General features: G+C 41.8%; 1 protein-coding gene across 7 annotated transcripts in view; it reads left to right on the top strand.

The window, feature by feature from the left end:
• The window catches only part of Rfc1 (replication factor C subunit 1), a 66,823-nt gene that overhangs the window by 31,811 nt on the left and 21,479 nt on the right, over positions 1-13,533 (top strand). For 6 of the 7 annotated variants that reach the window (XM_031342411.1, XM_031342415.1, XM_031342413.1 and 3 more), the window contains 5 exons: positions 2,597-2,674; positions 4,145-4,232; positions 6,296-6,573; positions 8,750-8,857; positions 11,749-11,928. In XM_031342411.1, coding sequence (XP_031198271.1) covers positions 2,597-2,674; positions 4,145-4,232; positions 6,296-6,573; positions 8,750-8,857; positions 11,749-11,928 — 732 coding nt within the window. The remainder of the gene's footprint in view (positions 1-2,596; positions 2,675-4,144; positions 4,233-6,295; positions 6,574-8,749; positions 8,858-11,748; positions 11,929-13,533) is intronic. The other variant, XM_031342414.1, reaches the window with a different exon arrangement.

Genomic DNA, 13,533 nt, shown 5'->3' with positions numbered 1-13,533 from the left:
CCCTCCCCTCTTCTTCTATCCCCTCCCCTCCCCTCCTGTCCCCTTCCTTCCTCCTGTTCTCCCTCCTCCCCCTCCCTTGAGACAGGGTTTCCAGGCCAGCCTTGAACTCACAGAGATCCACCTGCTCTGTCCTGGGTGCTGGGATCAAAGGCATGCACTACCACTTCCTGGCATTTTCTAATGGAAGTATATCAGTTCCTTTTAAAACACCTAGGATCTTTGTTACCACAAATATAATACATAGTATGGTGTGGAAAAGTGGTGTTGAATTTAGAACCATGGAGACTGCTGGTAGAGTTCGTAGTTCTTTCAGTGATTAAGATGTTCATGTTGACTTTAGCAATTAGGTGCATAGTTCATTTGTAGAGAAGAAATACTATTAAAGGAAGCATGTAATGGTGCCCTGTCTGCTTCCTTGTAGCCCTACTTAGCATGGGCTTATACACGGGGATGAAATGGAGGGGCTTGCATGTGCTAAGCATATGGCCTCTTCCAGTGATCTGCTTATCCAGTGTGGCTATTTCATTTATTAGCAGGATGAACGTGTTTCCTGAGTTCTCATCTAGTGTGTCCCAGCTTTCAGCTTTCTTTGCAGACTTTTCCTGTTTGAATACTGTTGGACTTTTTTGGATACTAGGTTGGGCAGTTACATTTACAAGGAACATGCTGTGAGTTTAAAATGAGAAGTGTATCTCATTGTCTCACCTTCAGCTTTGTTCTGCTGAAAGCAGATTCATTTGGCAATGATAGGTGCTTATGTCTCTGTGTTGATGGAATCATGATAGTAAAAATGGTGATGGTATTTGTACACAAAGAGAATACTTTTCTGTAAATTTTTAAAAATTATTTTATGCATATAGGTGTTTTGTCTACATACATGTTTGTACCAAGTGTGTGCCTGGTGCTGTGGAGCCTGGAAGAGAAAGTAGAATTCTTTGGAACTGGAGTTACAGTTGTGAGCTGCCTTGTAGGTGCTGGGAATCTAAGTAGGGTCCTTTGGAGAATATCCAGAGCTCTTAACTGCTCAGCCATCTCCCTATATTAGATAAAAAATTTAAATTTCTTAGATTTATTGTTTATATGTCTCATGGGTGATTATTTTTCTTTTCTTTCTTTCTTTTTTTTTTTTTTTGTTTTTTGTTTTTTGTTTTTCGAGACATGGTTTCTCTGTGTAGCCCTGGCTGTCCTGGAACTCACTTTGTAGACCAGGCTGGCCTCGAGCTCAGAAATCCACTTGTCTCTGCCTCCCAAGTGCTGGGATTAAAGGCGTGTGCCACCACTGCCCAGCAATTATTTTTCTTAGAGAATAAGATTTTTAAACAGATTTATTATTTTTAGTTATCTGTACGTGTGTGTGTGTTTTGTGGGTATGTGCATTGAGTGCTTGTTGGGGTCAGAGACATCAAGCTCTTGGAACTGGATTATAGTTGTGAGCTTCCCAGCATCTGTCCTGGAGCCTAACCTGGGCTCTCTTGTAGAGCAGTGTGTACTCTTAACTGCTGAGCCATATTTTCAGCCCCTTAGGTTGAGATTCATTTCAGAGATAATGCTAGAGCTTCAAATACATAAAGTAAGCTGAGTGTATTGGACACACTTTTAATTCCATTACTCAGGAGGAAGAGCCAGAGGCAGGTGGATCTTCGTGAGTTCAAAGCCTGGTGTACACAGAAGGTTCCAGACCATCCAGGACTACATAATGAGACAATGCCTTCCACAACAGTGGCTGGGAGGAGGATAAGCCAGGTGTAGTGGTACACACCTTTAATCTCAGCACTTTAGAGGCAGAGGCAGGCAGATCTCAGTGAGTTTGAGGCCAACCTGGTCTACATCTGACTTCCAAGGCAGCCAGAACTGTGTAGTAGGACCCCATCTTTAAAAACAAACAAACAAACAAAAAACGGGTGGGCTAGGCTGGAGAGATGACTCAGAGCTAGTAATGACTTTGTAGAGCACCAGAGTTTGTTTGCTAGCACCTTTGTCAGGTGGCTATTTGTAACTCTAGTTCCAGGGGCCGTCAGCTGGTCTGTGCACTCAAGTGTACATACCTACATATAGATGCAAATATACACATGAGGTTTTTCCTTAGAACAAATAAACAAACCACAAAATATATAATTAAGAGATCTGTTATACTAAGAACACTAAGAGAAAATGTGACCTCAGATTTTATAAAGAAATAGCACGTGAGACTATGCAACTCCATTGGCCAGTAAGATGGCTCAGCAGGTGAGAGGTGCCTGAGGGCTGGAGTTCAATCCCTGGGGCTCAAAAGGAGAAAACCAACTCTTATAAGTTGTCTTCTGGCTTCATTTGTGCCATGGCATGCATACCCACATACACAATAAATAAATAAAAATGTAATAAACAAATTTGAAATATGCTAACTTTATTATGGTGATCTAGAAGTGTATAGTCTGTAATACAAGTTGGTTTAGCAAGGCAGGCTTGTGATACTTGACTGTTAATGTTTAGTGGGAAGATGTCATTGTTATTTTTAGGAAGTTTTTCTGTTTTTTTCTAAACAGATGAACCACACATTTAAAAACTTTTAGGTACAAAAAGCTGAAAGCATCTTACCGTGTTATGCTTTTTGCAGCTGGAGAGGCAGTTGCATGAAGATGAAGAGTTTGCAAGAACACTGGCCTTGTTGGATGACGAACCCAAGACCAAAAAGGTAGCATTATGGGGTGTGTGTGTGTGTGTATGTGTACATATGTGTACATGTGTGTACACATGCAGGCCAGAGGTAGATGTCAGGTCTTGTCTTCCACCTCAGTTGACCTTGGAGCTTCCCATTTCTTCTAAGTTGGCTGGCCAGGGAGTGAGCCTCCAGGATCCTCCTGTGTGTCCTTCCCAGCACTGCAGTTACAGGAATGCACTGCCATGCTTGGCTTTCCCATGGGTGCTGGGGATCAGAACTCAGATCCCCGTGCAGGCGCAATGTGTGGGATGACTTTATCCATTGAGTCTTCCTACTAGCTACATTGTTTTAATTTATAGTGTGTGTGTGTGTATGTGTGTGTATGTATAAAGATCCATTTGCAATGTTATTCTTTCTGAAAGGCTTCAAGAAATAAAGCAGAACTTATCCTGCAAAACACAGTGGGTTCTACTTTTATTTCTTATCAAAAGGGATTTTAAAAAAAGATTTACTTATTTTAGTTATATGAGTACACTGTAGCTGTCTTCAGACACTCCAGAAGAGGGCATCAGATCCCATTACAGATGGTTGTGAGCCACTATGTGGTTGCTGGGAATTGAACTCAGGACCTCTGAAAGAGTAATCCATGCTCTTAACCGCTGAGCCATCTCTCCAGCCCGCAAAAGGTACTTTTATGTATTATTTCAGAATAATGAATGTCAGCTCCTCCAGAATACAGATTTAATAACTAAAATGCTCTTTTCAGGAAGCAGAGTCTCCATGGAGCACTTGTATTTTCTCTTGAGAAAGTGCTCTCTAGCCGGGCGTGGTGGCGCATGCCTTTAATCCCAGCACTTGGGAGGCAGAGGCAGGTGGATTTCTGAGTTCGAGGCCAGCCTGGTCTACAGAGTGAGCTCCAGGACAGCCAGGGCTATACAGAGAAACCCTGTCTCGAAAAACCAAAAAAAAAAAAAAAAAAAAAAAAGAAAGTGCTCTCTTATGCTTGTCTTTTGAGGCAAAGTTTTAGGTGGCCTGGCTGGGTTTTAAACTTGGGAATCCTCCTGGCTCAGCCTTCAGCTGCCAGTGCTGAGATCAGGATATCCGCTGATACTCTTGGCTTCTCTCTTATTTTTTCTACTGGGCTTTAATTTGTTATCATTTTTTTCTGCTTTGTTTATTTGTTAGTAGTTTGGGAGTTTGAGATAAAAGAAACTCTAATAAGACTTCCATTTCCGGGTTAGGAGACTGGGGTGGAATGAGGTGTTTTATTGAGTTATTGCTATAATGTTTTATCTGTTTCCTTATCAGTAAAATGAAGTAATAAAACATTTCCTTTGCTGTGGTAGTTTTTGTGGATAAATGGATGGCAGTTTATTGTGGTATCTTGCTGGTTTGGAAGGTGACCCTTACATTTAAAATTTTAATTCGTTTTAACAGCACATTTTATAGTAATAATTTTCTTATTACTTAATACTTTTTTAACACTTTTTAAACTTGTTTTAGGCCCGAAAGGATTCTGAAGAGGGAGAGTCATTTTCACCTGTCCAAGCTGATTTAAGCAAAGCAGCAAAACAGAAAAGCCCAGCGAAAGGTAATGATGGCGAGGAGTGTAGAGCACTGGCTTGGCTTGTAGGAGAGAATACTTGCTAGCTTGGCTTAACCATCCTTTTCACTAACTGTTCCGTGGACCTTTCAGAGAATTGTTTCACTGTGCTCCATTTAGATAAAGATGATGTACTTAGGCTCCAAGCCTTTGTCAGCAGTCAGATCGAGTCATAGTGAGAAGTGCAGGTGCGTACCCAGCCTTTTGAGTGTCAGCAGCATAGATACTGTGGAGAATCTCACTGCTGGTGCCTGACATCTCAAGAGGGCGCTGAGCCCACAGAGATGGCAGGCTGATTTACCGTCACATTCCTGTAAAATCAGACCTCAAAATTACCCATTTCTCTGCTGATTGTATGTTTCTTTTGCACTATTATAAAGTCGAAAACTTTTTTTTATTGGTTATTTTATTTACATTTCAAAAGTTGTCCCCCTACCTGGTCTCCCATTTGCAAACCCTTCGTCCCATTACCTCTACCTTCACCTCTAAGATAAAGTTGAAAACTTTTAAGTTGAACAGTCCCTAAGTCAAGGATTACCTACCTGCACTTGGAAAGCTCGATACTAGAGGAGAATGCCCTTTTGCATTTAGTGTTATGTAAAGAGAATTAGGACACACTTTGTTAATATCTGAGCATCTTTCAGTATATGGATTTTATCGTGTGAAGACGAAGAAGCAAATGTCTTGAGCTTTTCATTTTAGAGGCTTATCACAGAGTTGGCCTCTGGATTGTCCAGACCATCTGAAGCTCTTCAGATTATCTTGGATGGTCTGTTCTGCAGTGGTCCTGAAATTGTACCATCTACTGATAGTCACCCCTTGTCTTTTCTTACCCTTTTCTGTTTACTTTGCTACACCAGGGATTAAATGTAGGGCCTTGTACATACTACCTAAGTGATCTGTTTCTGAGCTATATTCTCAGCTCTCCTTTTACTTTTTATTTTGAGATAGGATTCTTTTGAGTTACCCAGACTGGCCTTAAGTCATTCTGTACTTTACACTTAAAGCTGCAATCTTTCTGCCACTGCCTTCGTAGTTGTTGGAATATAGACCTGTGGCCTAGATGCCCTCTCATTATCTGTGAAACATTAGTTTCATGACCCATGTAGGTCCTCATGTCTGTGGACACTTAAGGTCTTTGTGCAAAGGGGTAGAATTTACATATAATTTATAGACAGCTTGGCTTCCAGTATACTTTAAACCATTATTAGATTACTTTCATACAATATAATGATATGTAAATATTTATTGTGCTGATTGTTTAGAGAATAGTGATCAGGATAAATGTACATGGTTTGTATATACACAGTATTTTCTGTTCATGGCTGGCTGACCTATGGGTGGAGCCTGCAGATGTGGGGGACTAATAGAAGATCTAATTAAGAAGTAAATATGCTTATGTAGTACTTTTTAGCCTTGATGACTCAGGATTTGGGGTTTCTCACTGCTTTACAGAATTCTGTGCAACATATTCCAGTCAGTAAGTTTTGTCTCTATACATTTTATAGCATATTGGTGGAAGGAAATCTTCTGTCTTTTCATACCTCTTGGGGTTGATCTCAGGCTTTGTGCATTGGTGGGCATGTACTGTACTATTGGACTACATCCATATCTTTCAGTGTTGTTTACAATAATATATCAGATGTATAGTTTGTATTTATAATGGCAGTTTTCAATTTGAACTGGTTGCAAAGAAATATGTGAATATATAAATTTAAAAAATAAGTATGCTATGTAAGCTAAAGCAGTAAATGTTTTGAAAGAATGTGGTACTAAAAATCATGCTGATGAAAGATGAAGAGCAGCTGGGCAGTGGTGGCACACACCTTTAATCCCAGCACTTGGGAGGCAGAGGCAGGTGGATTTCTGAGTTCGAGGCCAGCCTGGTCTACAGAGTGAGTTCCAGGACAGCCAGGGCTATACAGAGAAACCCTGTCTCGAAAAACAAACAAACAACAACAACAACAACAAAAACCCCAGAAAGGTGAAGAGCATGTTATTGCTGGCTGTCACACTCCCCAAGTAACAATCCTGGTTTCCCTTTGTAAAAGCAGAGCGTTTCTCAAATGGAAGAAAGACCTACAGTCCTGCCAAGCATGGCAAGGGCAGGGGCTCAGAAGACACGAAGCAGCCCTGCAGACCAGCTCACCAGAAGGACGCTGCCTGCTCCCCCAAGGCCAGTTCCAAACTGGCTCTCATGAAAGCGAAAGAAGAAAGTTCTTACAAAGAAACAGAGCTGCTGCCTGCAAGAAGAAAAGAAAGTGCCACTGAGTCCAGAGGAGAGAAAACTACTCCTAAGAAAACGAAAGGTTCTCCAGCTAAGAGAGAGGTAGGGACTGTATGAAACGTGTAATCTAGGAATACGTGGCGGTTCCAGTTGGACTGTTCATCACGTGCCGGTGTTGTAAAAACATAATTTGAAGCTGGGGGTGCAGCTCAGTGGTTGGGTGCTTGCCTAATATACTTGACTCCTTGTTTGATCCCCAGAAGACATCTCATTTAAATCTCTTAAAGAATATTCATTATTAATACAGGAAATGAGCCAGTATGTATTGCTATTGTTTATGAGAAACTATGCTCATATTCATAAATTATATTCCATAATCTTCACAATAACCTTTGAGACATTTACTTTTATTATTTGTTGTAAAGATGAAGAGACAGGCTGAAAGATTTTAAGTAGCTTTTCCAAGATTACCTACCTGTGGTCCTCAGAACCACAGAGGGAATTTTCTTTGTTTTTAGATATATTTAAGAAGATAATGGTGCTTTTGAACCTCCAGTTTTGAAGCACTTTAGATTTCCAAGGAGAAACCAGCAGTCCTTCATGCCTCTTAGGCACTTAGTATCAATGGCAGACTAGGCATGAGCTCTCTGAAGACAGAGTAGCAGCGTGGGCACTGAGACAGCCTGCAGCCAGCTTTAGATTTCACTGCTAGTGCTGAGCAGATAAGGGATCCTGGCCGGGTTATTTCTTGATGTGTGTGAACAAAGGTACCAGTGAGGTGGCCCAGTGGGCAAGGGTGCTGTACCTGAGTTTTATCTCTAGGCCCTACATGGTGGAAGGAGAGAACTGGCTCCTACGATTGTTCTCTGACCTCCACACACACAAACACACACTGAATTTTCTTTGTTTGCAGATATATTTAAGAAGGTAATGGTCTTTTTGAACCTTCAGTTGGGAAGCACTTTCAGTTGGAAACCACTGTTCCACCATGCCTGTTAGGCATTTAGTATTAAAGGCCTGTGTCTGTTTTAACTTCTTATCACTCGTGTGTGTGTGTGTGTGTGTGTGTGTGTGTGTGTGTGTGTGTGTGTGTGTGTGTACGTGCACATAACTGAAGTGGTGAAGATTTTGAAATGCTTTTGTTTTCAGGAAATTCTCATAAACGTGCTTGAAGCTCAGATTTTTCTTCACTAAATATTTATCTGGTGGAGTTTTTTCTTCAGGCACACTAAGTACATGGGAAAGTTTACAGAGGGGGAATATTTTGAGGGAAGGAGGAAACAAAAGTTTAAAAAGTGATACTGTTATTTTTATGGTGTTTTTCATAGTTAGACTAGAAATAATGCAGAACTTGTATTTAAATAGTTTGTGGAGGGTATCAGAGTTTAGTAAATTCAGTTCATCTTAGTCATAGTAACTGACTCCGCTTCCGTTGTAGCCAGGTGTGGTGCGTACCTGTCACCTCAGCCCTTGGGAAGCGGAGGAAGGACGGTTGGTAGCTCAAGGCCAGCTTCTGCATCATAGCGAGACAGGCCTTGTTGCAGAGCAAACAAGGAGCAGGCAGACATGTAGATGGTTCAAAATTGTTTTTAATTTCAGACTTTTACAATAGAGAAGTACTGTTACAAATGAAGAACATTCCCAGTGGGTTTATGGGACTGTGTTTTGAATCTTATTAAAAATATGGCTTTCCAGGGTACATGATGTAGACAGCTATAATTTGATAAGCCTATAATTTGAGTGGACCTTTGAATGGGTGAGAGCCATTGTTAAGTAGGATTGGGGCCAGATACGATGGTATATGCCATTAATCATAGCACTCAGGAGACAGACATAGGTAGATCTCTTGAGTTCAAGGCCAGCCTGGTCTACATAGTGAGTTTCAGGCAAGCCAAGTCTGGGTTCTTGTCTAAACAGCAGCAGCAGCAGCAGCAGCAGCAGCATGAGGCTTGGATTCTAGGATCAGCTGTAATAGTTTATTTAACTCATAACCAGCTTAAATATCTTACAATTGGCTATGTCACTTATTTATACAAAATAATATTTTGTCTACCTCAGGAGATTTGGACTTACCTATAAGTTAAAGCAATATAAAATAAGAATTGGAAAAAATGGCACAGTGTTGAAGTTCTCTAATACACATGTCCTAGACACACCCAATATCTCTGGATCAGAAACCTTGAAATGGATATATCTGTAACATATATAAATAAAGTTATCTGTAATTTTTTTGAGGTACATCATAATTTTACATGGCTTTTTTTCCTTCTGCCCAAAGTCTGTAAGCCCAGAAGATTCTGAAAAGAAGCGCACTAATTATCAAGCTTATCGAAGCTACTTAAATCGAGAAGGTCCCAAAGCTCTGGGCTCCAAAGAAATACCCAAGGTAAGGGTCAGGAAGAGTGTGCTCTCTGGGAGGACTCTGCCTGTGGTTCTGGGCGCACTCACTGCTGCGTCAGCATGGGCTAATGGGCCAGGGTTAACACAAGAGTCAGCCGCTGTTTTATGAATTAGACACTTGCACGCACATTGTGACTCATGGTATGCACACTTAGACATTTTCCTTTAGACGACATGTAGTTTGATAAGAGATGTGCTTTTTCATGCACTGGTGAGAAGTCCAGTGTTCTTTGTGGTACTCCGAGCTTAAGGAACAGCACATTAAGTGCTTTCATATTTGATAGTAATTTTGTAATGTGCTGCAAGAGGAAAGTCCAAGGTGCTCTTAGGGAATATAGTAGAGAAACATATACGGTATGCGTGCGTGTTCGTTCGTTCGTTCGTTCGTATTACATGCATACCTGGTACCCTCAGTGATACTGTTCCCTGGAACTGGATTTTCAGATGGTTATGAGCCACTGTGTGAGTGTAGATGTTGAACTTGGGTCCTCTGCAATAATCTTTTAAAAAAGAATTGACTTATTTCAAGAGAGTGTTTTGTCTACATGTATGTCTGTGCACCAAGTTTATGCTTGGTGCAATCTGAGGCTAGTAGAGGGGGTTGGAGCTCCTGGAACTAGAGTTGTTGACAGTTGAGAGCCACTATGTGGGTGTTGGGAATTAAACCCAGGTTCTCTGGAAGAGCACTTAACCATAGAGCCATATTCTAAGCCCCGAAGAGTATGTGAGCGTGCACACGATAGATTTATTTATTTTTATTTCATCCATATGGGAGTTTTGCCTGCATGAATGTGTACCATGTGCTTGCAATGCCTACAGAAGCCAGAGGGAACATTGATCCCCCTAGAACTGAAATGCTGTGCCTTGATTTACCCAGATGTGTGCTGTCCATGTGGTGCTGGGAATCCAGTTGAGGCCCTCTAGAAGAGTGGCCAGTCCTCTTAATCACTGAGGTATCACTCCAGCCCCAAGTGACATGCTTTTTAATGAAACAGGAAAATCATATAGGACTTTGTGATAATTGGAAATGAGAAGTGTAGCTGAATGGGTACCAGAAATGGTCTGGTGATGACACACACATCTAGGTAAATCAAGGCACAGCATTTTGGATGTTGGCTGAGTTGTGATTGAGATATGTGAGCATCTATATGGGGATGCTCAGTAGACAAGTGGCTGTGTGGGATTGATTGCATGTGAACCTTGGCAGTATTAGTGTGTTACTAGGAGGAGGGCCTTACCTATCTCAGCTTCTTTATGAGATGGAGGGTGAGAACCAAAGTGGGCCCCGATGAGTAGCAGGCACAGAGGGGAGAGAGTCTGATGGTGGTGCCAGAGAGGCACAGGCAAGAAAGGGGATTCTTGAGGTTTTTTTTTTTTTTTTTTTAAGATTATATTAAAGGCAGGTTTATTGGGAAGCTTCAAGTTCATTGGTCCCAAGGATTGAGGCCAGGGGAGTCACCACAGGGAGAGGGGAGGTGGGGGAAGAGAAAGGAAGGGTGCCCGCTCATGCAAGCACAGAGAAAGAAGAGAGGCAAGAAAGAATATTCTTAGGATGAATGAGAGGTATGGTCTGTCATGTCATGGAAGTTCCAACAGAGAAGACTCAGGACCATCATTGTATATAGTAAATCGATTAGTGGCCCTTACTGACCTCAACAAGAGCAGTGTGAGTAGAACAGAGAGACAGCTAATGCAGTGACTGGAGGGAGTGGGGTTGTCTCTGACTCTTCTGCCAGATTTTGGGACCTTTTTTCTCATACTGGGTTGCCTGGTCCAGCCTTAATATAAAGCTAATATTAATTATATTATATGTTATTATAATATTGTCTAACTACAACTTGATAATGGCATGTTTGGGTGATGTCCATGGGAGGCCTGCCATTTTCTGACGATAAAAGGAGGAGGAGGAGGAGGAGGAGGAGGAGGAGGAGATGGACGGGGGAGGTAGAACACTCAGGAGAGACAGTAGGTTGGGCTTAGGAATGCAGGAGCTTCTACATGTGGAGTTTCCAGGATGATTTGGTGTCTGTTGTTGAGAAGGTTTACTAGTTCATTTCACTCCTGGAAACGGAGAGACTGAGACATGCTGTAGCTCCCCGGGAGTGAATAGTAAGTATTTCCTTCCTTTCTTCTATATGGAGGACTGATCAGGCCGATGCTGGGGCCTGTGCCAAGTTTCCTTTAGCTTCTTTTCAAGACTTTCCTCCTTACCAATCTCAATTGTTCAGAGTACGAAGGAGCAGGGCACATACTGTTCTCCTTATAGAATCCAGCTTGCTTGGCTGTATGATTTAGCTGACTTATTATAAAAACTTAAAAAATCGTACCTATGGAGAGTTGCAGTTCAGACTTAGGAAGAGAGAAGCCTGGTCAGCTCTTAGATTAGCTGTTATCTTTCCAGGCAGGGTAAATGACATCTTCCTACCTTTATGTTTCTAGCAGTTTCTCAGCTTTACTCTCAGGGAGTGGGGAGAGCTCATACTTGCTAAGCTTTCCAGAACCAAAGCTGGCCTTTAGCAGCAGCAGGCGTTACAGTGGGCAGATTACATTTGATTGTTTACTTCAAGGTATGGGAGCTAATCGCTGGTTTAAATATGGAACATGGAGAATAACACAAGCGGGTAATTTTAACGTTTGCTAACAGTATGTTTCTTTTTGTTCTTTTGGTATCTGTTAAATGTTAGCTATGTAAGGAGTTCATCAGGATTTACACCAGGAGTCACTGAGGCTCTGTTGTAATTTCCTAGCCAGGATTCATGCTGGGGTTATTTATGATGTTGGGTGAGAAAAGTCAGCTTGTTGCAGCTTGGCTGCCAAATATTTCTTTGGAAAGCTACCATATAATTTCTTCTCTGCTTGAACATTTTGGTTTTGTAGGGAGCTGAGAATTGCTTGGAAGGCCTGACGTTTGTGATCACAGGAGTGCTGGAGTCCATTGAACGAGAGGAGGCCAAGTCTCTAATTGAACGTTACGGGGGGAAAGTAACAGGAAATGTGAGCAAGAAAACCAACTACCTCGTCATGGGCCGGGACAGCGGGCAGTCCAAGAGTGACAAGGTGGGTTCTGCTACCTCTTCTCACAGCTGTGACTGGCTGCAGTGGCATGCACAGTGTGCTGCTTGTGGTAATGCCCCTGGCTGCATTTCAGTGAACTAAGAGGAGAAAGCCTTCACCCTGCAGATTGTCTTCTCTGCATACCATGTGCTATGTTGTCTGCTGGGACTACAGGATTTTGGTTATTCAATTGGAAATGTAGTTGCTGTTTTCTTGACTTTCTTTATATATTCTAATTTTTTAAAACTTAAAAAAAAATTTTAAACATACATAGTTTGGTTTTTTGTTTCTTTGTTTTTGTTTTTGTTTTTTTTTTTTAGTTCAAAGCTTTCTGGTACATGCCACTATCCATCCCATCTTAATTTTTCATTATTGGAAGTGTGTGAGGAAGAAGCAGAGGTCAGTGGGAAAGTAACACGATACCTGACTAATTGGTTTAATTTGCCCTAACAAGGCTGTATGTTTCAGCAGCTCAGGAACTTGACCCAGAGACTCCCAGCCACCACTTCTGTCAGCCTTATGGGCATCAAGCTTGTTGCCTTGTGCTTGAGAGGTAGTTGCCTGCTGGGCAGGAAAGAGAGAGCAGTGGTCATTGCAGCTGGGACTTGGTCTTATAAGGCTCTGTCCCAGCAACACTCTAGGATGATGCCACCTCATTGATTGTCATGGCTTCTGATTGGGTGGCCTGCTGCAAGTCACTATCACTCAGAGATGGACATACTAGAGTTCTGCTAGCCGGAGAGTGGTGGAAATGACTGCTCATGAGTCAAATGTAAGAGGGATGGGAATAGCTGGACTTTGGTTCTCTTGGCTTTGTTCCTTCCTAGGGAGCAATGGTAAAGAGGAGCACAGAAGCAGTGATGTCTTACCACACTACCTGCACTCACTTGTGCTGGTTAGTTTAGGACAGTTCAAAGTTAGAGCTATTTTGGAAGAGGGCACCTCAGTTGAGAAGTGCCTCTACTAGGCATGCCTGGAGTACATTTTCTTCATTGATGACTGTGGGTGATGTCGACTCAGGGCTGTTGGTCCTGGGTGCTATAAGAAAGCAGATTGAGCAGGCTGTGAGAGGAAAGCTTGAGGCAGTAGTCCTTCAGGCCCTCTTCATCAGTTTCTGCCTTGAGGTTCCTGTCCCATTTGAGTTCCAGTCTTTTTCCCTTTCTCAGTGATACACTGAGCTGTGAACCTTTAAGGAAGTTCCTTAAGCTGCTTTTGGTTATGTATTTTCTCATAGCAATAGGAACTATAACTAAAATACCATTCTTTTTAAAAGAATTATTTATTATTTTATTTATCTGAGTACACTGTCGCTGACACATCTGAAGAGGCCATCAGATTCCATTACAGATGGTGGCTGCTGGGAATTGAACTCAGTACCTGTGGCAGAGCAGTCAGTGCTTTTAACTGCTGAGCCATCTCTCCAGCACTGAAATGCCATTCTTAAGGAGCTTGCTTATCCATCCATCCATCCATCCATCCATCCATCCATCCATCCATCCATCCATCCATTGGTGTTAAACATTGAACTTAGACCCTTGTACATGCTAGAAAGGTGCTCTACCACTGAAATACATCTTTAATTCTTCATTTCTTTTTTTTTTTTTTTTT

The sequence above is a fragment of the Mastomys coucha genome, unplaced genomic scaffold, assembly GCF_008632895.1.
Source record: "Mastomys coucha isolate ucsf_1 unplaced genomic scaffold, UCSF_Mcou_1 pScaffold22, whole genome shotgun sequence".
Classification (NCBI taxonomy): Eukaryota; Metazoa; Chordata; class Mammalia; order Rodentia; family Muridae; genus Mastomys; species Mastomys coucha.
The sequence above is the reverse complement of the archived record's forward strand: the minus strand, read 5'-3'. Positions and strand labels throughout refer to the sequence as shown.